Below are 23355 nucleotides of genomic sequence, written 5' to 3'. Positions count from 1 at the left end.
CATCTACGCATAGACCTGGCTCGGATGCCACTGTTGGGGAACGTAGTATTTCAAAAAAATTCCTACGATCACGCAAGATCTATCTAGGGGAAGCATAGCAACGAGCAGGGAGAGTGTATCCACGTACCCCCGTAGGCCGAAAACGGAAGCGTTTAGTAACACGGGTGATGTAGTCAAACGTCCTCGCGTTCCAACCGATCCAAGTATCGAACATACGACACCTCCGCTATCTGCACACGTTCAGCTCGGTGACGTCCCTCGAACTCTTGATCCAGTTGAGGCCGAGGCAGAGTTTCGTCAGCACGACGGTGTGGTGACGAAGATGATGAAACACCGACGTAGGGCTTTGCCTAAGCACTATGACGATATGACCGAGGTGTGTAACTGTGGAGGGGGGCACCGCACACGGCTAAGAGAAACTTTGGTGTGCCTTTGGGGTGCCCCCTCCCATGTATATAAGGGGGGAGGGAGGAGGAGTCCGGCTGATGACCCACAAGTATAGGGGATATATCGTAGTCCTTTCGATAAGTAAGAGTGTCGAACCCAATGAGGAGCAGAAGGAAATGACAAGCGGTTTTTCAGTATGGTATTCTCTGCAAGCACTGCAATTATCGGTAACAAATAGTTTTGTGATAAGGTAATTCATAACGACTAACAAGTAACAAAAGTAAACAAGGTGCAGCAAGGTAGCCCAATCCTTTTTGTAGCAAAGGACAAGCCTGGACAAACTCTTACATAAAGGAAAGCGCTCCCGAGGACACATGGGAATTATCGTCAAGCTAGTTTTCATCATGCTCATATGATTCACGTTCGTTACTTTGATAATTTGATATGTGGGTGGACCGATGCTTGGGTACTGCTCTTCCTTGGAAAAGCATGCCACTTATGATTAACCCCCTTCGCAAGCATCCACAACTACTAAAGAAGAATTAAGGTAAACCTAACCATAGCATGAAACCTATGGATCCAAATTAGCCCCTTCCGAGCAACGCATAAACTAGGGTTTAAGCTTCTGTCACTCTAGCAACCCATCATCTACTTATTACTTCCCAATGCCTTCCCCTAGGCCCAAATAACGGTGAAGTGTCATGTAGTCGACGTTCACATAACACCATTAGAGGAAAGACAACATACATCTCATCAAAATATCGAACGAATACCAAATTCACATGACTACTTATAACATGACTTCTCCCATGTCCTCAAGAACAAATGTAACTACTCACAAATAATATTCATGTTCATAATCAGAGGGGTATTAATATGCATAAAGGATCTGAACATATAATCTTCCACCGAATAAACCAACTAGCATCAACTACAAGGAGTAATCAACACTACTAGCAACCCACAGGTAGCAATCTGAGGTCCTGAGACAAAGATCGGATACAAGAGATGAACTAGGGTTTGAGAAGACATGGTGCTGGTGAAGATGTTGATGGATATTGATCCCCTCCCGATGAGAGGATCGATGGTGACGATTTCCCCCTCCCGGAGGGATGTTTCCCCAGCAGAATAGCTCCACCAGAGCCCTAGATTGGTTCCGCCAAGGTTCCGCCTCGAGACGGCGGCGCTTCGTCCCGAAAGCTTTCTTCTTATTTTTCCAGGTCAAAATACACCTTATGCCAGAAGATGGGCATCGGGGGCCTGCCAGGTGGCCCACGAGGCAAGGGGCACGCCCAGGGGGTAGGGCGCGCCCCCACCCTCATGGACGGTGGGTGGCCCCCTCTGGTACTTCTTTCGCCCAATATTTTTTATATATTCCAAAACTGACTTTTGTGGAGTTTCAGGACTTTTGGAGTTGTGCAGAATAGGTCTCTAATATTTTCTCCTTTCCAGCACAGAATTCCAGTTGCCGGCATTCTCCCTCTTCATGTAAACCTTGTAAAATAAGAGAGAGAAGGCATAAGTATTGTGACATAATGTGTAATAACAGCCCATAATGCAATAAATATCGATATAAAAGCATGATGCAAAATGGACGTATCAACTCCCCCAAGCTTAGACCCCGCTTGTCCTCAAGCGGAAGCCAATATCGAAAATATGTCCACATGTTTAGAGATAAAGGTGTTGATAAAATAAAATACGGACATGAGGGCATCATGATCAGTCTTAGAATAGAAACATATATATATACTGTCATATGATTTCTTATGCTAAAGTAACAATCCATTCACAATGTAAAGTATGGATCAGAAACTTCATTGAAAACTAGCAAACTATTGTCTCAGTCATTGAAGCAATTGCAATTTATCATAACATCGGAAAGAGTCAATATAAGAGCTTTTCAGCAAGTCCACACACTCAACTATCATTTAGTCTTTCACAATTGCTAACACTCACGCAATACTTATGGGTATAAAGTTTTAATCGGACACAGAGAAAGGTAGGGGCTTATAGTTTTGCCTCCCAACCTTTTTACCTCAAGGGTAACGTCAACAATAATGCTTTATGAAAACCCACATCCAATTGGATATGTATATCAGGATCTTTCCAGCGCATAGTGCTTGCCAAAGGATAAAGTGTAAAAAGGAAATGTGAAGATCACCATGACTCTTGTATAAGGTATAGGACAAAAAATAAAAGATAGGCCCTTCGCAGAGGGAAGCAGAGGTTGTCACGTGCTTTTATGGTTGGATGCACAAAATCTTAATGCAAAAGAACATCACTTTATATTGCCACTTGTGATAGGGACCTTTATTATGTAGTCCATCGCTTTTATTTCTTCCATATCACAAGCTCGTATAAAGCTTATTTTCTCCACACAAATAGATCATACATATTTAGAGAGCAATCTTTATTGCTTGCAACATTGACAACTTACTTGAAGGATCTTATTCAATCCATAGGTTGATATGGTGGACTCTCATGGCAAAACTGGGTTTAAGGATATTTGGAAGCACAAGTAGTATCTCTACTTGATTCACAGAATTTGGCTAGCATGAGGGGGAAAGGCAAGCTCAACATGTTGGATGATCCATGACAATATAATTTATTTCAGATAGAGGAAAACATAACCCATTACGTTGTCTTCCTTGTCCAACATCAACTTTTTAGCATGTCATTTTTTAATGAGTGCTCACAATCCTAAAAGATGTCCAAGATAGTATATTTATATGTGAAAACCTCTCTTTTTCTGTATTACTTCCTATTAATTGCAATGATGACCAAAACTATGTTTGCCAACTCTCAACAACCTTTATTCATCATACTCATTATATGTGAAGTCATTACTCTCCATAAGATCAATATGATCTCTTTATTTCTTTTTATTTTTTCCCTTTTTATTTTATTCCCTCAAGATCATAGCAAGATAACCAAGCCCTCGACTCAAGAATAATCTTTATTATATAGCTCACGGACTCGATTACATAGATAAGGATCAACACAAAAACTCAAAGCTAGATCATACTAAACTTTATTCTACTAGATCAAGATATAACCAAAAGGTTCGAACTAAGGAAAACGGTAAAGATAGAAGTGTGATGGTGATACGATACCGGGGCACTCCCCCAAGCTTGGCAGTTTTCAAGGGGAGTGCCCATACCCATGTGTTTATGTCTCTTTCTTCGGAGGTGGTGATGATGGAGTTGTTGATGATGTAGTCAGCTTCAATAATGCACCCTTCAGAACTTGCAGTTCTTGGAGCACACGTTGGAGCATATTTGCATTCTTCTGAATTTCCTCCATGAGATGCTTATTTTAAGGCCCCCAAGAACTCTTCCCTGCATTTCTTTCACTTGGATGGGATATGTCCCAATTGGAGCGTATATGTATACGAGGGGTGTTCTCTACTTCATAATTATGATTCAAATTATGAAAGTTGTTCCGATGTAACCTGTGTAAGGGCCTCCTAGGGGGAAGCCCTTCTCGAACCTCTCGGCCTTCATGATTGTTTGTAGCTTCTATTGCTTGATGGGGATTCAGAATAGTGGAGATGCCCGCCAAAGTACCCCTCTCCGAAGCCGGAGGTTGTTCCTCAAGCGAATCTCCTTCGTCCTCCTCCATCATGGCTCCCTCGGCATCCTCCCTTCTAAGTTCCATCTGCATCAACCAAGCATCGCCGTCCGCATTGTTGAAGGAGGAGGACGACATAGTGCTTGGTCTTGGAAACTTTGGCAGAAAATAGCTCAAAACGAAAACAAGGGATTTTGCCGTGGTACGGTGGTCAAAACCTTCGGGAGATAATATAATGAATTTTTACCGACCAAAAGAAGTATCGTGTAAGAAAACGGAGTCCGGAGTGCACACGAGGTGCCCACGAGGCAGGGGGCGCACCCTCCACCCTCATGGATTCCTCGTGTCCCTTTCGGACTACTTCTTATTTTCCTATTTTCTTAAATATTCCAAAACGGAGAAAAATTGCTATTAGAACTGTTTTGGAGTCGGTTTACTTACCGTACCACATACATATTCTTTTTCGGAGTCTGAAACATTCTGGAAAGTATCCCTTATGTACTCCTCCGGGGTTACGGTATCAATGACATTGGTTTCAACATTTATAGGATTACTTGAGATATAATGTTTGATTCTTTGACCGTTCACCACCTTCGGATTTGTGCCTTCGAAGTTGTTGATTTTTATGGCACCAGAACAATAGACCTCCTCGATAACGTAAGGACTTTCCCATTTAGAGAGGAGTTTTCCTGCAAAAAAATCTTAAACGAGAGTTGTATAACAAAACATAATCGCCTACATTAAACTAACACTTTTGTATCCTTTTGTCATGCCATGTTTTAACTTTTTTTAAACAGTTTGGCATTCTCATAGGCCTGGGTTCTCCACTCATCAAGTGAGCTAATGTCAAATAGTCTCTTCTCACCGGCAAGTTTGAAATCATAATTGAGCTCTTCAATGGCCCAATATGCCTTATGTTCTAGTTCGAGAGGTAAGTGACATGCTTTTCCATGAACCATTTTATACGGAGACATACCATAGGATTTTTATATGCGGTCCTATAGGCCCATAATGCATCATCAAGTTTCTTGGACCAATTCTTTCTAGATCTATTAACAGACTTTTGCAAAATTAATTTAATCTCTCTATTACTCAGTTGTTAATTTCACTAAGTCTGAAACCTGTTATCTTTTGCACTTTTGCCATGCTTGTTTGAGCTTGCTATTTAGTGAATTAGCCATACCTTAGTGTTCATCTTTTGTCAAGCATTATGAGTGGATCCCTGTCATGTATTTTTTTGTCATGTTGGAGTGTTGTAGCATGTTGTTCTTATTGCATTTAGTAGGCTACTTGCTGTTTATCGCAGACCGGTGTCATATTTGTTTTGCTTGCCATTTCCAAATCGTGCATCCGATTCCAGTGACCTTTATATCGATTTCGACCGAAATCACCTCACCTTTCCAGTGGCACTCTTGGATTTCCAATTTGAGGCCAGGTTCAATCTTTACTTTTCCAAATCTTGCATATGCATCACATATCGCATCCCGCATATCATACCATGTTTGCATCATGTTGTTTGAGCTTTGCACGTGGTTGATTGTGTTCCTTTTGCTTGTTATTCTTGCTTGGGTAGAGCCGGGAGACGAGTACATGAACAAGGAGTCCGTTGAGTACGCTTACGAGGATCAAGGCAACTCTGAGAACTTTGCAGGCAAGATGACCATACCCTCGAAATCACTTCTATCTTTGCTTGCTAGATGCTCGCTCTTTTTTTGTGCCTATGCTACGATACCTACCACTTGCTTATCATGCCTCCCATATTGCCATGTCAACCTCTAACCCACCTTTTCCTAGCAAACCGTTGTTTGGCTATGTTACCGCTTTGCTCAGCCCCTCTTATAGCGTTGCTAGTTGCAGGTGAAGATTGGAGACCGTTCCTTGTTGGAACATGTTTATTGTTGGGATATCATAATATTATCTTGTTTATATTAATGCACCTATATATTTGGTAAAGGGTGGAAGGCTCGGCCTTATGCCTGGTGTTTTGTTCCACTCTTGCCGCCCTAGTTTCCGTCATATCGGTGTTATGTTCCCGGATGAAAGATCGTGGATGTCGCCTAGAGGGGGGGTGAATAGGCGTTTTAAAATAATTACGGTTTAGGCTTGAACAAATGCGGAATAAACCTAGCGGTTAATTTGCCAAGCACAAAACCTAAAACAACTAGGCTCACCTATGTGCACCAACAACTTATGCTAAAAAGGATAAGCAACTATGTGATAGCAAGATATATGACAAGAAACAATATGGCTATCACAAAGTAAAGTGCATAAGTAAAGGGCTCGGGTAAGAGATAACCGAGGCACGAGGAGACGATGATGTATCCCGAAGTTCACATCCTTGCGGATGCTAATCTCCGTTTGGAGCGGTGTGGAGGCACAATGCTCCCCAAGAAGCCACTAGGGCCACCGTAATCTCCTCACGCTCTCGCACAATGCAAGATGCCGTGATTCCACTAAGGGACCCTTGAGGGCGGTCACCGAACCCGTACAAACGGCAACCCTTGGGGGCGGTCACCGAAGCCGTACACTTTGGCAACCCTTGGGGCGGTAAACGAACCCGTCAAATTGCTCGGGGCGATCTCCACAACCTAATTGGAGACCCCGACGCTTGCCCGGAGCTTTGCACCACAATGATTAAGCTCCGAACACCAACAACCGTCTAGGGCGCCCAAGCACCCAAGAGGAACAAGCTCAAGGGTACCAAGCACCCAAGAGTAATAAGCTTCTCAACTTGCAACTTCCATGTATCACGTGGAGAACTCAAACCGATGCACCAAATGCAATGGCAAGGGCACACGGAGTGCCCAAGTCCTTCTCTCTCAAATCCCACCGAAGCAACTAATGCTAGGGAGGAAAATGAGAGGAAGAACAAGAAAGAGAACACCAAGAACTCCAAGATCTAGATCCAAGGGGTTCCCCTCACATAGAGGAGAAAGTGATTGGTGAAGATGTGGATCTAGATCTCCTCTCTCCTTTCCCTCAAACACTAGCAAGAATCCATGGAGGGATTGAGAGTTAGCAAGCTCGAAGAAGGTCAACAATGGGAAAGAACACGAGCTCCAAGGATTAGGTTCAATGGGGAAGAAGACCCCCTTTTATAGGAGGGGGAAAATCCAACCGTTATCCCCCACTCAGCCCCGCAGAGAGCGGTACTACCGCGGCAGGGCGGTACTACCGCTCATAAGCGGTACTACCGCTCCCCTTCAGCGGTACTGCCGCGCCAGAAGAAAAGGGGCCGGGGCTGGGATCCAGAGCGATACTACCGTGGAGGCAGGGCGGTACTACCGCTAATAAGCGGTACTACTGCCACTACTACCACAGCAAGTGCCGCAAAACCCGACACGAGAAAAAGCGCACTCGAGTCGAGGCGGTAGGAGCACGGAGCCGCAACGGTAGTACTGCTGAGACCATCAAGCGGTACTACCGCTCCGAGGAGTGGTACTACCGCCGTGGCCCGCGGTACTACCGCTGCGGATCGGTACTACCGCTTGTGACTCCTCAGCGGTACTACTGCTGTGGCCTGCGGTAGTACCGCTGGGTCTAGGACAAAAACCACACTCAAGAAAATCAGAACTGCCATAACTTCTGCATATGAGCTCCGAATTGAGCAAACTCAAGCTTGTTGAAAACAAGACGACGAGTAGCATCAAAACAGCGACCGGTTATAGTAAGAAGAGGCAGGGGAGGAATGCCGACAAATAGAGGAGTGAAACCTCCAACCGAGAAGAACCGGCAAAACCTCCAACATCATAGAAGATGCACGCGAACTCCGTTTTCGATGAACTCAAGCTTGTCATCAAGATGACCAAAAGCTCTAAGACTCACAAAGAGAACCAAACAAGAACCAAGAAAGATGATGCAAGGATGCAATGGTTTGAGCTCTCTACGAACGATACGATCAAGCTACTCATCGAGAGCCCCCTTGATAGTACGGCAATCGATCCTATAACCCGGTCTCCCAACTACCATCATGAGACCGGTAAAATAGAAAACCTATCAAGGGCAAACCTTTGCCTTGCACATGGTCCACTTGAGCTAGATGATGACGATCTTGAATTCCTCAAGTTGGACCACCTTTCTTGATTGTGTTGGCACGATGAAGACTAGATGATTGCTCCCCCATAGACCACTATGGGTGAGCCACTCTTCGGCACATCTTCACAAGTCCATTGTCACCACAATGGCCGGCAAGCTTCAAGCACTTGATCTCTTCGTGATGATCCACTTGAACTTGCACAGGGCAATCTTGATGACGATCACCACTTGATGTCATCCTCTCCATGGGTTGAGAGATATCTTCCTCTTGACACAAGCCCATGAACATGTACCTAACCCCACGTAGAACTCTCACATAGACCATGGGTTAGTACACAAAGCACAATGGACAGTGCTTACCAAACCATGGGATCACTTGATCCCTCTCGGTACATCTTCTATGCTTTGTGAGTTGCTCAACTTTATTCACTCTTGACTTAGTCTTGATCAACCTTGAATCTTTCCAACTCTCTTCGTTTGGATGATGTCTTGAAGGTAAACATGAATGATCACACAATCTTATTCTTCAAGACATGCTTGCAATAAGCTCAACTCTCAAATGACCAATCTTTGGATAATTCCTTGAATAGCACCTTGGTCGACACAAACTTTTCTTGAAACCAACACATGTACTCCAAGAAAAGCCTATGGACAAAACCTTCAAATATAACTCAAGGCAACCATTAGTCCATAGAGATTGTCATCAATTTCCAAAACCAAACATGGGGGCACCGCATGTTCTTTCAACGGATTTTGCGTTCCTTACACGGTTGGGTTACAATGGGAACCCCTTGACAGTTCACCTTGAATAAAACTCCTCCAGCAATGCCCAACCTTGGTTTTACCATTCGCCACCTAGCCTCTTTTTCCCTTGGGTTTCCGGAGCCCGAGGGTCATCTTTATTAAACCCCCCCCTGGGCCAGTGCTCCTGAGTGTTGGTCCGACCGAGTAGACTGTGGGGCCACCTCGGGGCAACTTGAGGGTTGGTTTTACTCATAGGATGTCTCATCTGAGTGTGCCCTGAGAACGCGATATGTGCAGCTCCTATCGGGATTTGTCGGCACATTCGGGCGGTATTGCTGGACTTGTTTTACCATTGTCGAGGATGTCTTGTAACCGGGATGCCGAGTCTGATCGGAATGTCTCGAGAGAAGGAATATCCTTCGTTGACCGTGAGAGATTGTGATGGGCTAAGTTGGGACTCCCCTGTAGGGATTTGAACTTTCAAAGGTCGTGCCCTCGGTTATGGGCAGATGGGAATTTGTTAATATTCGGTTGTAGATAACCTGAAACTTAACTTAATTAAAATGCACCAACCGCGTGTGTAACCGTGATGGTCTCTTCTCGGCGGAGTCCGGGAAGTGAACACGGTGTTGGAGTAATGATTGATGTAGGTTGTTCTAGGATCACTTCTTGATCATAGTTTGTCACTCGTGCCTTTTCCTTCTCTCCTCGCTCTCTTTTGCGAATATGTTAGCCACCATATGCTAGTCGCTTGCCGCAGCTCCACCTCATACGTTTACCCTTACCTATAAGCTTAAATAGTCTTGATCGCGAGGGTGTGAAATTGTTGAGTCCCCGTGACTCACAGATTACTTCCAAACCAGATGCAGGGACCGATGATACCGCTCCAGATGATATGGCCGAGCTCAAGTGGGAGTTCAATGAAGACTCTCGCCGTTACTACGTGTCTTTCCCAGATGATCAATAGTGGTGCCCGGTTGGGGCGATCGGGGACTATGTTGCATTTGGGGTTGATCTTTATTTTGGTTCCGTAGTCGGACCTTGAGTGTATTGGATGAATGTAATGACTTATTTATGTATTTGTGTGACGTGGAGAGTGTAAGCCAACTATGTACTTTTCCCCTTTATTTATTTACATGGGTTGTTGTGAAGATTACCTCACTTACGATATTGCTTTCAATGCGGTTATGCCTCTAAGTCGTGCTTCGACACGTGGGAGATATAGCCGCATCGAGGGCGTTACAATCATCCAACATGTTGAGCTTGCCTTCCCCCTTATGCTAGGCAAATTCTTTGCACCAAGTAGAGATACTACTTGTGCTTTCGAATATCCTTAAACCCAGTTTTGCCATGAGAGTCAACCATATCTACTTATGGATTGAGTAAGATCCTTCAAGTAAGTTGTCATTGTTACAAGCAATAAAAATTGCTTTCTAAATATGTATGATCTATTAGTGTGGAGAAAATAAGCTTTATACGATCTTGTGATGTGAAAGAAATAAAAGCGACAAACTGCATAATAAAGGTCCCTACCACAAGTGGCAATATAAAGTGACGTTTTTTTGCATTAAGATTTCGTACATCCAACCATAAAAACACATGACAACCTCTGCTTCCCTCTGTGAAGGGCCTATCTTTTATTTTTGTCTTATGCTTTATACAAGATTCATGGTAATCTTCACCTTTCCGTTTTACATTTTATCCTTTGCCAAGCACTGTGTGTTGGAAAAATCCTGATATATATAGCTACTTGGATGTGGGTTTTCATAAACCATTATTGTTGACATTACCCTTGAGATAAAAGGTTGGGAGGCAAAACTATAAGCCCCTATCTTTCTCTGTGTCCCATTAAAACTTCATAACCATAAGTATTGCGTGAGTGTTAGCAATTGTGAAAGACTAAATGATACTCCCTCCATTCCATAATATAGTGCGCCCGCGCTTTCCGAGGTCCAACTTTGACCATAAATTTAACCAACGAGACCAACTGCGGCGGGAGAAAAAATTATATAATTAAAAACTTCTTTCAAATACGAATTCACTGATATAATTTTTGCTCCCGCCGCAATCGGTCTTGGTAGTTAAATTTACGGTCAAAGTTGAAGCATGTGGATAGAGGAAGCACTACATTGTAGAATGGAGGGAGTAGTTGAGTATGTGGACTTGCTGAAAAGCTCTTATATTGACTCTCTCCGATGTTATGATAAATTGCAATTGCTTCAATGACTGAGAGTTGTTAGTTTTCAATGAAGTTTCCGATTCATACTTTACATTGTGAATAGATTGTTACTTTAGCATAAGAAATCACATGACAATATATATAAATATGTGTGTGTGTGTGTGTTGCTGTACAAAGAATGATCATGATGCCCTCATGTCCGTATTTTATTTTATCGACACCTCTATCTCTAAACATGTGGACATATTTTTCAATATCGGCTTCCGCTTGAGGACAAGCGAGGTCTAAGCTTGGGGGAGTTGATACATCCATTTTGCATCATGCATTTATATCGATATTTATTGCATTATGGGCTGTTATTACACATTATGTCACAATACTTATGCCTTTTGTCTCTTATTTTACAAGGTTTACATGAAAAGGGAGAATGCCGGCAGCTGGAATCCTGGGTTGGAAAAGGAGCAAATATTAGAGACCTATTCTGCACAACTCCAAAAGTCCTGAAACTCCACAAAAGTCAGTTTTGGAATATATAAAAAATATTGGGCGCAGAAAGCACCAAAGGGGAGCCAGCCACCGTCCACGAGGGTGGGGGGCGCGCCCTACCCCCTGGGCGTGCCCCCTGCCTCGTGGACCACCTAGCAGGCCCCCGATGCCCATCTTTTGGTATAAGGTGGTCTTTTGCCCTGGAAAAAATAACCATGAAGATTTCGGGACGAAGCGCCGCCGTCTCGAGGCGGAACCTTAGCGGAACCAATCTAGGGCTCCGGCGGAGCCGTTCTGCTAGGGAAACATCCCTCCGGCAGGGGGAAATCATCACCATCGACATCACCATCGATCCTATCATCGAGAGGGGGTCAATCTCCATCAACATCTTCAGCAGCACCATCTCCTCTCAAACCCTAGTTCATCTCTTGTATCCGATCTTTGTCTCAAAACATCAGATTGGTACCTGTGGGTTGCTAGTAGTGTTGATTACTCCTTGTAGTTGATGCTAGTTGGTTTATTCGGTGGAAGATTATATGTTGAGATCCTTTATGCATATTAATACCCCTCTGATTATGAATATAAATATGATTTGTGAGTAGTTACGTTTGTTTCTGAGGACATGGGAGAAGTCTTGCTATAAGTAGTCATGTGAATTTGGTATTAGTTCGATATTTTGATGAGATGTATGTTGTCTTTCCTCTAGTGGTGTTATGTGAACGTCGACTACATGACACTTCACCATTGTTTGGGCCTAGTGGAAGGCATTGGGAAGTAATAAGTAGATGATGGGTTGCTAGAGTGACATAAGCTTAAACCCTATTTTATGCGTTGTTTCGTAAGGGGCTGATTTGGATCTATATGTTTCATGCTATGGTTAGGTTTACCTTAATTCTTCTTTCGTAGTTGCGGATGCTTGCGAAGGGGGTTAATCATAAGTGGGATGCTTGTCCAAGTAAGGGCAGTACCCAAGCACCGGTCCACCCACATATCAAATTATCAAAGTAACGAACGCGAATCATATGAGCATGATGAAAACTAGCTTGACAATAATTCTCATGTGTCCTCAGGAGCGCTTTCCTTTATATAAGAGTTTGTCCAGGCTTGTCCTTTGCTACAAAAAGGATTGGGTCATCTTGTTGTACCTTGTTTACTTTTATTACTTGCTACCCGTTACGAATTACCTTATCATAAAACTATTTGTTACTGATAATTTCAGTGCTTGCAGAGAATACCTTACTGAAAACTGTGTGTCATTTTTCTTCTGCTCCTTATTGGGTTTGACACTCTTATTTATCAAAAGGACCACGATGGATCGCCTATACTTGTGGGGGGCGTCCTCATCGTCTTCCAGACGCCCGTCCCCGTCTAACCACCCCTCTGCTCCCCTGTCGGCGACAACCCTAGCCACCATGGGATTCTTCACCGGCAAGAAAAAGGGCAAGGCCCCCGCCGGCCCTTCGCGTGCGCTCTCCCCACCTCCGTCGGTGTCTTCCCGCCCGCCTAGGCAGCGGATAAGCGTCTCAGTGCACCAGGCGATGTGGCACTAGGATCACCGCATCTCCCTAACGTACCCCGATGTCACACTACCACATGATTGGCACTTGGATACGTAGAGGATCCCAGTGTCGCGGTCGGCGCGGGCGCACGCTAAGGAGGTGCGGCGCCGGCGGTAGCAGCTGACGCCGAAGCAACGCCTCAACCCCGCCTACGCATCAGACTCTCCCGATTGGGAGGTCTGATGTCGCCGTCCCCCGCCAAGGCCGAGCCGGCGCCGACCCCCGTCATGCCCGAGCGCTACACATGGAATGGGTGTGTGCGCGAGTGGGTCAACGCACCACCCGTCTGGCTTGGAGCGACGCCGGCACAATATGACGATAGCGTAGGCTGGCGGAGGAGCGCCGCGAGGGCGAGCGGCTCGAGCAGTTGGAGTGCGACGCGGAGGAAGAGGAGCGTTGTGCCCGCGGTGGGGTAGCCCAGCCAGCAGCGGTACATCCAGTGGCGGAGGGCGTCGCCACAGCCTGGGAGACGACGTTCCCCGGGGCTGGCCCGACTCTAACGCTCATTGACCTCACCGGCCCCGACAACGACGATGAGGACGCCTAGCACAATGCGCCTCCTCCTAGTTTTTAGTTTTATTACTAGCAAGATGCCCGTGCATTGCACGGAACATCAAGATGCATTTTTTTTTTACAAAACACATGTTGTGATTGACCCATGCAAGAGTAATCCCATGTGTAAAAACTAATGATATCTCAAGAAGTTTAACAAAAAAATGGTATCTCGAGAATTTCATTAAAAAATGATATCTCGAGAAAGATGAGAGATAAGATGAGGAGGAGTGGGACGTGATGGTGACTGGTGGTCAGACTAGGCGGAGGCATGAGGATGGACGGCGCCGGTAGCGGCCACCATGCTAGATTGTTTCAGATATTTTCTTTTTTAATTGCTCAGCAATGAGCTTGTGGGAGATAAGATGAACGAGGCAAGGCCTTATCTGTCAATGTGGAGAGATGTGCGGTTTTTTAAAAAGAAATTATCATAGTTTGCTTTCTATCCGTCAGATGTAGATCAGACGGTCTATATTATAAGATGGCATGCACACCATCATCACCAACTCGGTTTTTATAAAAGTAGAGAAATGCTTTTATTTAATGTAAAGTTGACTCGTGGACTCCCACTTGCCTTTATGGCCGGCACTAATGTTTAATTAATATTTTTATTTTCAAAATATTTGCGGTATTTTTTTCACACGACCTTAAAGATGGACAGGGCCGGCGTTAGGTGTAAGCGCCAACCGAAACACGAAAACAAATATGAATATTTGTCGGGCGACCTAAACAGACAAAGAACAGACAAATTATTTTTTATTTGGGTCGGTCGGTTAAAGTTGCTTATTACTACGTGTCCTTGCCCTGAGACTAGTGAACACATGCGTCGGGATGTCAATCATCAGAGGTGGGTGTTTCGTGTTTCGTAGGGAGCAGATTTCTTTTCCGTAGCAATCGGCGGGGAGAAATCCATCTGCAAACCGGACCAACGGACACCCTGCTTGGTTTAGTTTCGTTTCGGATAGCAGGACAAGATAAAGAAGACGCTCGACCGTTGACGCGGACAACTGCGGCCCGCGCTGGGCCGTAGTGTGACCTGTGACGTGAACTTTGGCCTTATTTATTTCGCCACGCGCTGATCTTTTTCCTGAAACACGTGGCTCCCAAGTCTCCACACCGCACTAGAGGACGTACTCCATGCGATCCACCGCAAAATATAAAATCGATACCGTGGCTTAATCCAGTTCCATGCCGACAAACACGAGGAAAACGTACCACCGGTTCGTGCCAATCCGAGTAACTGGTCAGCAAAGCTCGCTCCAAATTTGACGCGCCACTCACGCGTGCTTCTCACTGCGTGAAATACTGGGGCAGGACATCTCACTGAACTTGACGGTAGTGCCACCTCGTTTACACGCGGTCTTAGAAACTGTTTGGTTTGTGATTAACTTAGCCAAAGATTGTCACAATTAATATTAGGTAAATTTGATTAACATGGGTGTTTGGTTCAAGTCACACCTTAGACAAGCCACACTTGTGCCTCACATGGCATACACATAAAAAGTGTGACAAGATTTCTTTAGTCTTGCCAACTTGTAGCTCTCATTTTAATGAACTAACCTTAAGTAAGCTTACCAAAAATATGTGATAAAGTATGGCAATGCTAGTCCTAAAATCAAACAGCCCCTTAATAATAGTCATGCTTGTGGTGGAAATCAAGCTGAGACTGCGCGTGCTTGTTGTGGTCGGTCCGAATGTTGCTGACCGAGAGGCAAATTAATGTTGCACCACGCAGGACACGCACGTCAATGCGAGGCAGCCATGGGCCATCCCTTGCATGCGCGCGGATGCGATAAGATTGGCAGATATGCTGTGACGTGGATTTGACAAAGCGCCTACCTGTGTTTTTTTATCTTCATTAACCATCCTTTAATTATGTTCTTCATATCCTCTTCCGATCTATACAATGATATTTCGATTTGAGTAAGTTCTACATCAAAAAATGCACCTTGATGCTATGATTTCATTCAGGCGATCGGTTCGTAGTTTCGTCGGCCGTAAATTTTTAATTTCGTCTTCCCGTTTGAAGCTATTTTGAACGAAATTTGTCAGATTCGTCGCACATGATTGATTGTTTGAAATTTTTTTTGACCAGCAGCCTAATCTTACAGTTCCGCACACCATTCATGTTGTAAATTTTTGGTTTCGACGACCGTAGCTTCATCTTTCTTTGAACAGCATCCTACTGCATTGCAGCCGCCATGTCGAGCTTCTCTGTCCTCTGCTCAGAGCCCTCCTATTCGTCCCTCTCGACGCCGACGCCATTCTTCTTGCTCTCCTTACCCACATCCTACTACACTAGAGTCGTTTTCGGTGCTGCTCATCTCGGCCTACTCTCTGTCGTCCTCCTACTGCACTGACACTGCAATGGCACGCACACTGCTTTGTTGTGTCCTCGCCTCCATGCACACTGCAGTTCACCACGCCGCCGACGGGGTCGATCATCTTAGCCTCCTCTCTCTCTCTCGCCCTACTACACTGGAGTTGTTTCTGGCATCGATCATATCAGCCTCCTATCTCGTCCACTGCACTGACAATACCATGGCGCGAGCACTGCATTTTTCTCCTCATCGGCTGTTTGTGTGAGCACCGCAATTAGTTTGCCAATGGTGTCGCCCGCCGTGCCGCCGACGGGGTTGCTCGTCCACGACTTCATGCTCGTCATGTCGGACACGGCACCACGGCCACTATCCACCGTAGTAGCCATTGTCCGGCGCACACTGCATTTCTTCTCCCCCTCCCTCTGCTAGCTCTTAACCGTGTGTGCTAAGTGCAAGTGCTAGCTCTTAATCATACCTCATGCATGTAACCAAATACCGTGTTCATGTGCCGCTTGGGCCAATGCAGGCAATCAAACAAAGTACACTTGCGTATTACCTAATGCAGAGACCCTATATGCAGGCAACCAAACAACTTGTAAATGACGCATTTGGGGCTGTTTTTGCTCAACCAAACTGGATTGAGATGTGTATAGAATGCAACTACTATTCACTACTGCAATCAAACACGCCTTTACTGTGTATTTACAAAGAGCTTGCTCGCCCCGGTAAGAAAACGATGGCAACTGTGTGTCACCCATTCTCAAGCACGAAATAGCGCGTATTTCTCACCACGTGTTCTCCATCTCCTTAGATGTATTCGTATAGTGTCAAAAAAACGTTTCTTGTTTTGAGACAGAGGAAGTATACTACATTTGCTACATGAGACGTCCAATCTCTCCCCCCACAAAATAAATAAATACAATGAGACGTCCAATCTCACACCCGCATGTGCCACTGTAAAAATTAACATTAAGACCTTGTTTACGGTACAAGAATGTAAGGGGGTGTTTGTTTTCAGGGACTTTTTTGTGTAGGAATTAGAAAAAGTCCCTTTTAGAGACTTTTTTACCAAACGGGAGGGACTTTTTAGGGACTAAACTAGGCATTTGGGACTAAATGAAGAAGACTCTCAAGGAGAGTCTTTTTGGGATTTTTTGGGACTTTTTCAATAATGCCCCTTCATGCACCCATTGGCCCGCCATCCCATGGTGTTGTTTGATTGTTAATTTTCTATATACTAGGGGCAACATGGTCATTTAATAACCTCTAGAAAGGGACTAGGGACTTTTTAGTCTCTGAAAACAAACATAGAAGGACTTTTTAGGGATTAGAGACTTTTTAATTAGGACTAGAAAAAGTCCTAGGACTAGAGAACCAAACACCACCTAAGTTGTGTGGGCATATGTTGATTGTTGGAGTACTTGGCAAATTGAAGAGAGTAAAAATTGTACTCATATTGAGAAATACTTCATCAGAGAAAAAATCTGCTTCATTTTGCTTCACTTGCCAATGTTAAATGTTGGAGTTGACTTCCCGGTAGTCGTAGCACTCCTTTCATTTCTTTTTTACTCTGCATATACAATTTATCATAAATCAAACTTTATAAAATTTGACCAAATATATATATATGTGAAAAAATGGACAACCACAATACCAAATCAATATCATTATATGAATCATGGAACTATTTTTCATATTCTATATCTTTACTACTGTAAATGTTTATAATTATTAATACAAGGCTAGTCAAACTTTATAAAGTAAGATAGAACTTACTCTTGTACAAGGCTGGTCAAACTTTATTAATATAAGAATTCTTTTTTACTCTGCATATAAGATTGATAGTCTCACGGTAGTTGCCAGAATCATAAAATCACATATTATGGGTTAATTGGATAAATGCCACTTGAATTCTGGTGATTACGAGAAACGCCACTGCAATTTTCAAACTTTAAAAATACCACTACAAATTTTGCAAACTTCAAAAAAGCCACTGCAGACTTTGAAAAATGCCACTGGAAATTGCAGTGGCGTTTCTCAGAGTCGCTAGAATTCGAGTGGCATTTATGAAATTAACCCATTAATATACTGGCAGTAATTTCCTAGAATCATAAAATCATATATTGTACTGACAATAATGTAGAGCCAATCCAATCAATTTGGATTGTCAAAAACACATCATCCTATGATAGAATTGAGATTCTACCAACTTTCCATGTGTGCTTAGATTCTAAGATTGTAGAATCGTTTTATAAAATTGAGATTCCGACAACTTTACACATGTGTGGTTGATAGGAGTTCAATTATACTCGCAAAGCCTATGTATGTTTCTTTCTACTACTTTGGCGTATCTGCAATGTCAAAGTAGATAAGAAGTCATACTACCTTCGTTCCAAAATATAAAGCGTAGTTTGGCTTTCAAAAATACTTTGACCAACAATTAGTGAAATAATATGTGATTTCTGTTACACAAATATACACCATTGGATTCATATTTAAAAGTACCTTTTGTATTGTAACCGTTACCTAAAAATTGTATGTGAGATTTACGGTTACAATTTTATAGGGTCAAACTATGTTTTATATTATGAAACTACGGAGGAGAGTATGATTTTGTCCATTTTGTTTGACCTCACGAAACCTTCCCTACCAAGCAAGAATAAGGTTCTCTCCGCCTAGCCACCTTCCCCGTGGTGATTTCAGCGTTGTCGGAGGGCGCGTGGAGGTTGTCTCCGTCGGATCTTGAGGGATACGATCGTTGTTTGTCTTCGGTGGATCCACGTAGATCCGGTCTTCGTTTGTCGGTGTTTGTGTGTCTGCGGGTTCTTTTCATCGGCGGCTGTTGTTGTTTTTGTGCGTTGGTCCTGTAGGGACTTAGCATGACGACTTCTCGACTGTGTTTGTTGGTTTAGCCGGCTCCGGTGAATGATGGGTGATGACGGCGGCACGCCTTCGGCTTGCTTCATTGTTTATAGCCATCGTCAAGTGCTCTATGGACCTAAATGTAACTTTCAATTCTAGTGTTCTTTGTATACAACCTTGACCGTTGATAAATATATCATACGTTTTTCCAGAAAAAGAAAAGAAAAAGGAAAACAACGACTCAACGCGTTGTGGTAACCAGGATATGTCCTCACATAGAACGGACAGAAACCATGGAGGGGGCATCTGGAAAACCCCCGGCAACAGACTCTCCTCTATTTATGCGCGGCCGAACCACATAAACCATCCCAAAACACGCCGGACAGAGCAAAACCTCCCTCCCTGTTACTTGCAGCTGCAACGCTTTGCCTAGTTCTTTATATCCAATCTCGCTTCACCAAGAACAAGAAAGAATACCCAAATCAGAAAAAGAAACAGAAAGATCAACCGTAAGCGCCGGATTGTCCATTTCCGCTCCAGAAGAGAGCAGAAGGCGTGATTAGCGAGAATGGTGGCGATCGAGAACCAAAGCCAGGCCCAGAGGCCGGCGGAGTCCGCGAGGATCCCCAAGGAGGCGCGGCGGCTCCTGCACAACCTGGCGGCGGCGTGGCCGAACGTGGCGGACTGCCGCGCGCTGGAGGTGGTGCCGCTCAAGGGCGCCATGACCAACGAGGTGTACCAGGTGCGCTGGCTCACCGCCCCGGCCGGCGGCGAGGCGGGCGCGGGGGCGCTCAAGGAGAGGGAGGTGAGGAAGGTGCTCGTGCGGATTTACGGCGACGGCGTCGACCTCTTCTTCGACCGCGACGACGAGCTGCGCACCTTCGAGTGCATGTCCCGCCACGGCCAGGGCCCCCGCCTCCTCGGCCGCTTCCCCAACGGCCGCATCGAGGAGTTTATCCACGCACGGGTACGTGCACATGCGAACCCATAATAACGCGTCTAAACAAAATAACTATCGAATTGTTTCTTCCTTTCAGTTTTTTCTTGGTTTAAAGGCCATTTCAGAACTGGTCTCCTCTGTTTCTTGGAGAATTTCTTTCTCGAACTGCCAAATCACTCTGTTTTCTCTAAGAGTTTTTCATGCCACTTTGTTTCTTTGCACGAATGATTCAGTTATTTTTAGTGCGCTTGTGTTCGGTTGGATTTTAGAAAATTTAGTGCTAAAGTTAACTACTGCTTTCTTGATGTACTTTAGGAGATTCTACTAGCAATAGCATGCAGCCGACTAATTTATTGAACTGTGGTTCTCGTCCGTTGAATGTTCTGCCGTGGGAATCTAGCATTGTAAAATTTTAGATAATACCTTACATCTAGTCTTATCCATCAGTTCAGAAAGAAAACGCTTCTTCAAGCCAATTAGTCAATGAACTCCCATTTAACCAGAATTATTTATGCCCCATGTGACTTAGTCGAAAGCTACCTTTTGTTTCTGCACTAGCGACATCTCCCAGAAATGTGTGTTACGTGGACGATCTTTTTCTTTGCAAGGCTATGTCATCAAATGAAATCTCTCTTCCTTAGATTATTTCTTGTCACATCGATAAATTTGTGGTGTGAAGTCAATAGCTTACGATGTTGTATTTGTCAAGTAGTCGATGATCTATAACTGCACATACGACTGCAGAGGACATCTCTTAGAAAAGCCATGGCATGAAAGCAATTGATTTGACTTGAGAAAGTAGGCAGATGACCAAGTTGGCAAAACCAGCACAGCTGGTGGCAAAGTACGTTTACAAGGAAGTAGCTTAGGCAGTATGCATCATGGTCCAACTCACTTTCTATGCCCCTTTGAAGTGTTAGTCATGCTATAGCCAGAGGATGAGAGCGCGCCGTAGCACGTTCTAGATTCTTCAGATCACTTCATTATTTGCGTCGCGCTCATAAATAAAAGGGAGTATCTTGTGCTGTTTTCTGGGGCGAACAAAAAGGGGTGGGAATGGAATACGGTTCATTGCTATTAGAACTTTTTTGCTAAAGCTGTCCTTGGAAAATGATAGGAGTATTTTCTACCAAGGTGGCCAAACTATCCATCTGTTTGTAAACACAAACTAATGCAAATGTTTTTTTCAGACGCTGTCGGCTCCCGATATGCGCGATCCTGAAATTTCAGCTCTGGTGGCTACAAAACTGAGGGAATTCCACAACCTTGACATGCCTGGTCCCAAGCATGTGCTCCTCTGGGACAGACTGAAGTAAGGACAATCTTTAGTTCTTGCACAAATGATTTATTTGTCAGGCTTACAACTCACAAGCATGGAACTGAACCTGATGAATCTTTTTAATGAAGGAACTGGCTCAAAACTGCCAAGAACCTGTGCCCAACCGATCAGGCCAACGAACTACGCTTGGATTGCCTGGAGGACGAGATCGCTTCGCTGGAGAAAGAATTCTCAGGGGATTACCACCACTGGATTGGTTTCTGCCACAATGATCTACAGTATGGCAACATCATGATGGATGAGGAGACCAACATGCTGACCATCATTGTGAGTCTCTATGCATTCAAAAGCAATTCCTTATAGTCTTAATTATTTGGTGTATGGAAATCATGTAAAATATGCAAATGGGGATTCTCTTGCACGTTTGTTAGGCTGAACTTCCAAGTTTCTCATCTCATGCAACCTTGTCTTCAGTTTTGTTCCTTACGACTCGACATCCTAAGGTGTCACGCCTCCACTAAAAGCAGAGTTTTAGTCTTGGAGAGTACGTGCAGCATGAAGAACCGATGCTTTCTTTTCTTGTTGTATATGCTGTGTACCGACCTGCCATGAGTCATGACAGTTTCTTAAGGAAATCTGAAGTTCTATCCCACCTTCTAACAAACTGTCAGACATCCTAAATATAGTTGGCAAGTTGGTTTGATCTTATTATTTGCCCCCTCGTGTGCTTACAGGACTATGAGTATGCAAGCTTCAACCCAGTTGCATATGACATCGCTAACCATTTCTGCGAGATGGCGGCAGACTACCATTCGGAAAAGCCTCATATACTGGACTACAGTAAATATCCAGGTATTGCATTTCCCATTTAACTCTGCTTTTGTTTTCGTTCAGCCTTCACTCTACCTTGTTACTATTGTTAACTTTCTATTCTGCGGCAGATATCGATGAGCAGAGGCGTTTCGTGAAGACTTACCTGAGCACTTCTCGTGAGTACAAAACCCAATTATCTTGGTTCGATTGTCCGACGATTCCTTTCGTGCTAATACAGCTTTGTTGGGCAGGCGAGGAACCTGAAGCGGAGGAGGTGGAGAATCTGCTCCGGAGCGTGGAGAAGTACACGCTCGCGAGTCATCTGGTTTGGGGACTCTGGGGAATAATATCGGTGAGTTCATATTCGGTTCGCCAACCTAGTCATCACAGTAATTATATGCGCTGCTATCTTCTAACTTTCATTCTTTTCTTTACAGGATCGTGTCAACGACATCGACTTCGATTACCAGGAGTACGCAAGGCAGAGATTTGAGCAGTACTGGCAGAAGAAGCCTGCCGTCCTAACCTCATGAATAGCTGTACCTATGGCTTCAGGAACTCCCTGAGGGCCTGTGCTGCTGCACACAAACTGTGCAGTGTTACTAACACACATATCCCCTGGCTGGGATAATGACAGGAAGGATATGAGAGAAGCATACTATTACAAGGAAGCATAAGCCCGTTCCAGGGTCAGACGTTCCCATTTCGAACCTTGACAAGGTCCAGCTTCAGGAAGGAAGCTGTCTATGGGGGCTTTGGTTGATTGTTTATAGGTATAGCCTCGACGGCTCGACGCAACGATGATAAAGCTTGGAGTTGCATTTTGTATGTTGTTTCCCTAAGCACAGCTGGTGGTGTTCGTGTGATTTTGTGCTAGTAATGTATGTATACTTGACGGACAAAGTATGTACTATAAGACATCTCGTGAAAGAAGTATGAGTATGTATGAGATCCTGATTAAGCCGTGCTTGGAGTGTACTAGCTTGGAGACGGCAGTCTTTGCGGTTCTCCATAATAAGACGGTGTTATCACTGAAACTTTCAGGTCCTGAACTTAAGAAATCAACACTGTTGTTAAGTTCAGTTAACTGTTTTTTTAGGCAAAGTTCAGTTAACTGTTACCTTACCACTTGGCTGAAGATTTAAATTGGTACATTCTTCCTCGATCCAACGGATTCCACCTCTATTTATCGTGCTAAGTGGATCACGCATCGACGGGGATCTTCGATCGGACAGCCTCGTTTCGTCCTCGGGTGGTTGTTAGCTCTCACCTGCTCCATCTCTACTTTTTGTATTTTCTCTCTAAGTGTAATGACTATAAAGCCTCAGACCCTTGTAAGAGGAGGCATCAAGTATGTTTTAACTGGGTTGAAACTCTAGACGTCGTGTTCTGGCTGGCCTAGTACGCACATCTGAGATCGATGCAAACCCTAGTCAGTTTTCGTCCCAAGTTTGCTACTTTGCTCTTTGTTTCTGAAATTTAGACCTCTTATGAAATTTAATTCGTCAGAGCCTAGCAGTTCATTTAGACCTCTTATGAAATTCCTCGCTTGAACTAGCAGTTCATTTAAGATCACAAGGCACCCTGCCTGTATAAGCCCTTCCCGAATTTAATGGTTGAAGTCACTG

At 44.3% G+C, this 23355-nt stretch overlaps 1 protein-coding gene across 2 annotated transcripts; it reads left to right on the top strand.

Moving 5' to 3' along the window:
- Positions 1-19052: 19052 nt before the first annotated feature.
- LOC123061696 (probable choline kinase 2) lies at positions 19053-22688 on the top strand. Of its 2 annotated transcripts, XM_044484904.1 has the most exons (7): positions 19054-19662; positions 20826-20947; positions 21043-21241; positions 21649-21766; positions 21856-21903; positions 21979-22079; positions 22165-22688. In XM_044484904.1, exons 1-7 carry the CDS (start codon positions 19264-19266, stop codon positions 22258-22260), a joined length of 1083 nt encoding a protein of 360 aa, XP_044340839.1. In that variant the 5' UTR covers positions 19054-19263; the 3' UTR covers positions 22261-22688. The 2 variants fall into 2 exon arrangements, with proteins under 2 accessions (XP_044340838.1, XP_044340839.1); XM_044484903.1 differs by having other exon boundaries at positions 19053-19662; positions 21856-22079.
- Positions 22689-23355: the final 667 nt, after the last annotated feature.

The sequence above is a fragment of the Triticum aestivum genome, chromosome 3A (assembly GCF_018294505.1).
Source record: "Triticum aestivum cultivar Chinese Spring chromosome 3A, IWGSC CS RefSeq v2.1, whole genome shotgun sequence".
NCBI classification, from domain to species: domain Eukaryota; kingdom Viridiplantae; phylum Streptophyta; class Magnoliopsida; order Poales; family Poaceae; genus Triticum; species Triticum aestivum.
The sequence above is the reverse complement of the archived record's forward strand: the minus strand, read 5'-3'. Positions and strand labels throughout refer to the sequence as shown.

Excerpts from the sequence above, each read along its gene's own strand:
- LOC123061696 (XM_044484903.1), top strand. The coding sequence starts at position 19,264 with ATGGTGGCGATCGAGAACCAAAGCCAGGCCCAGAGGCCGGCGGAGTCC. Across the intron at positions 21,242-21,648 it reads CCAACATGCTGACCATCATT|GACTATGAGTATGCAAGCTT; the intron begins GTGAGTCTCTAT and ends GTGTGCTTACAG. Across the intron at positions 22,080-22,164 it reads GACTCTGGGGAATAATATCG|GATCGTGTCAACGACATCGA; the intron begins GTGAGTTCATAT and ends TTTTCTTTACAG.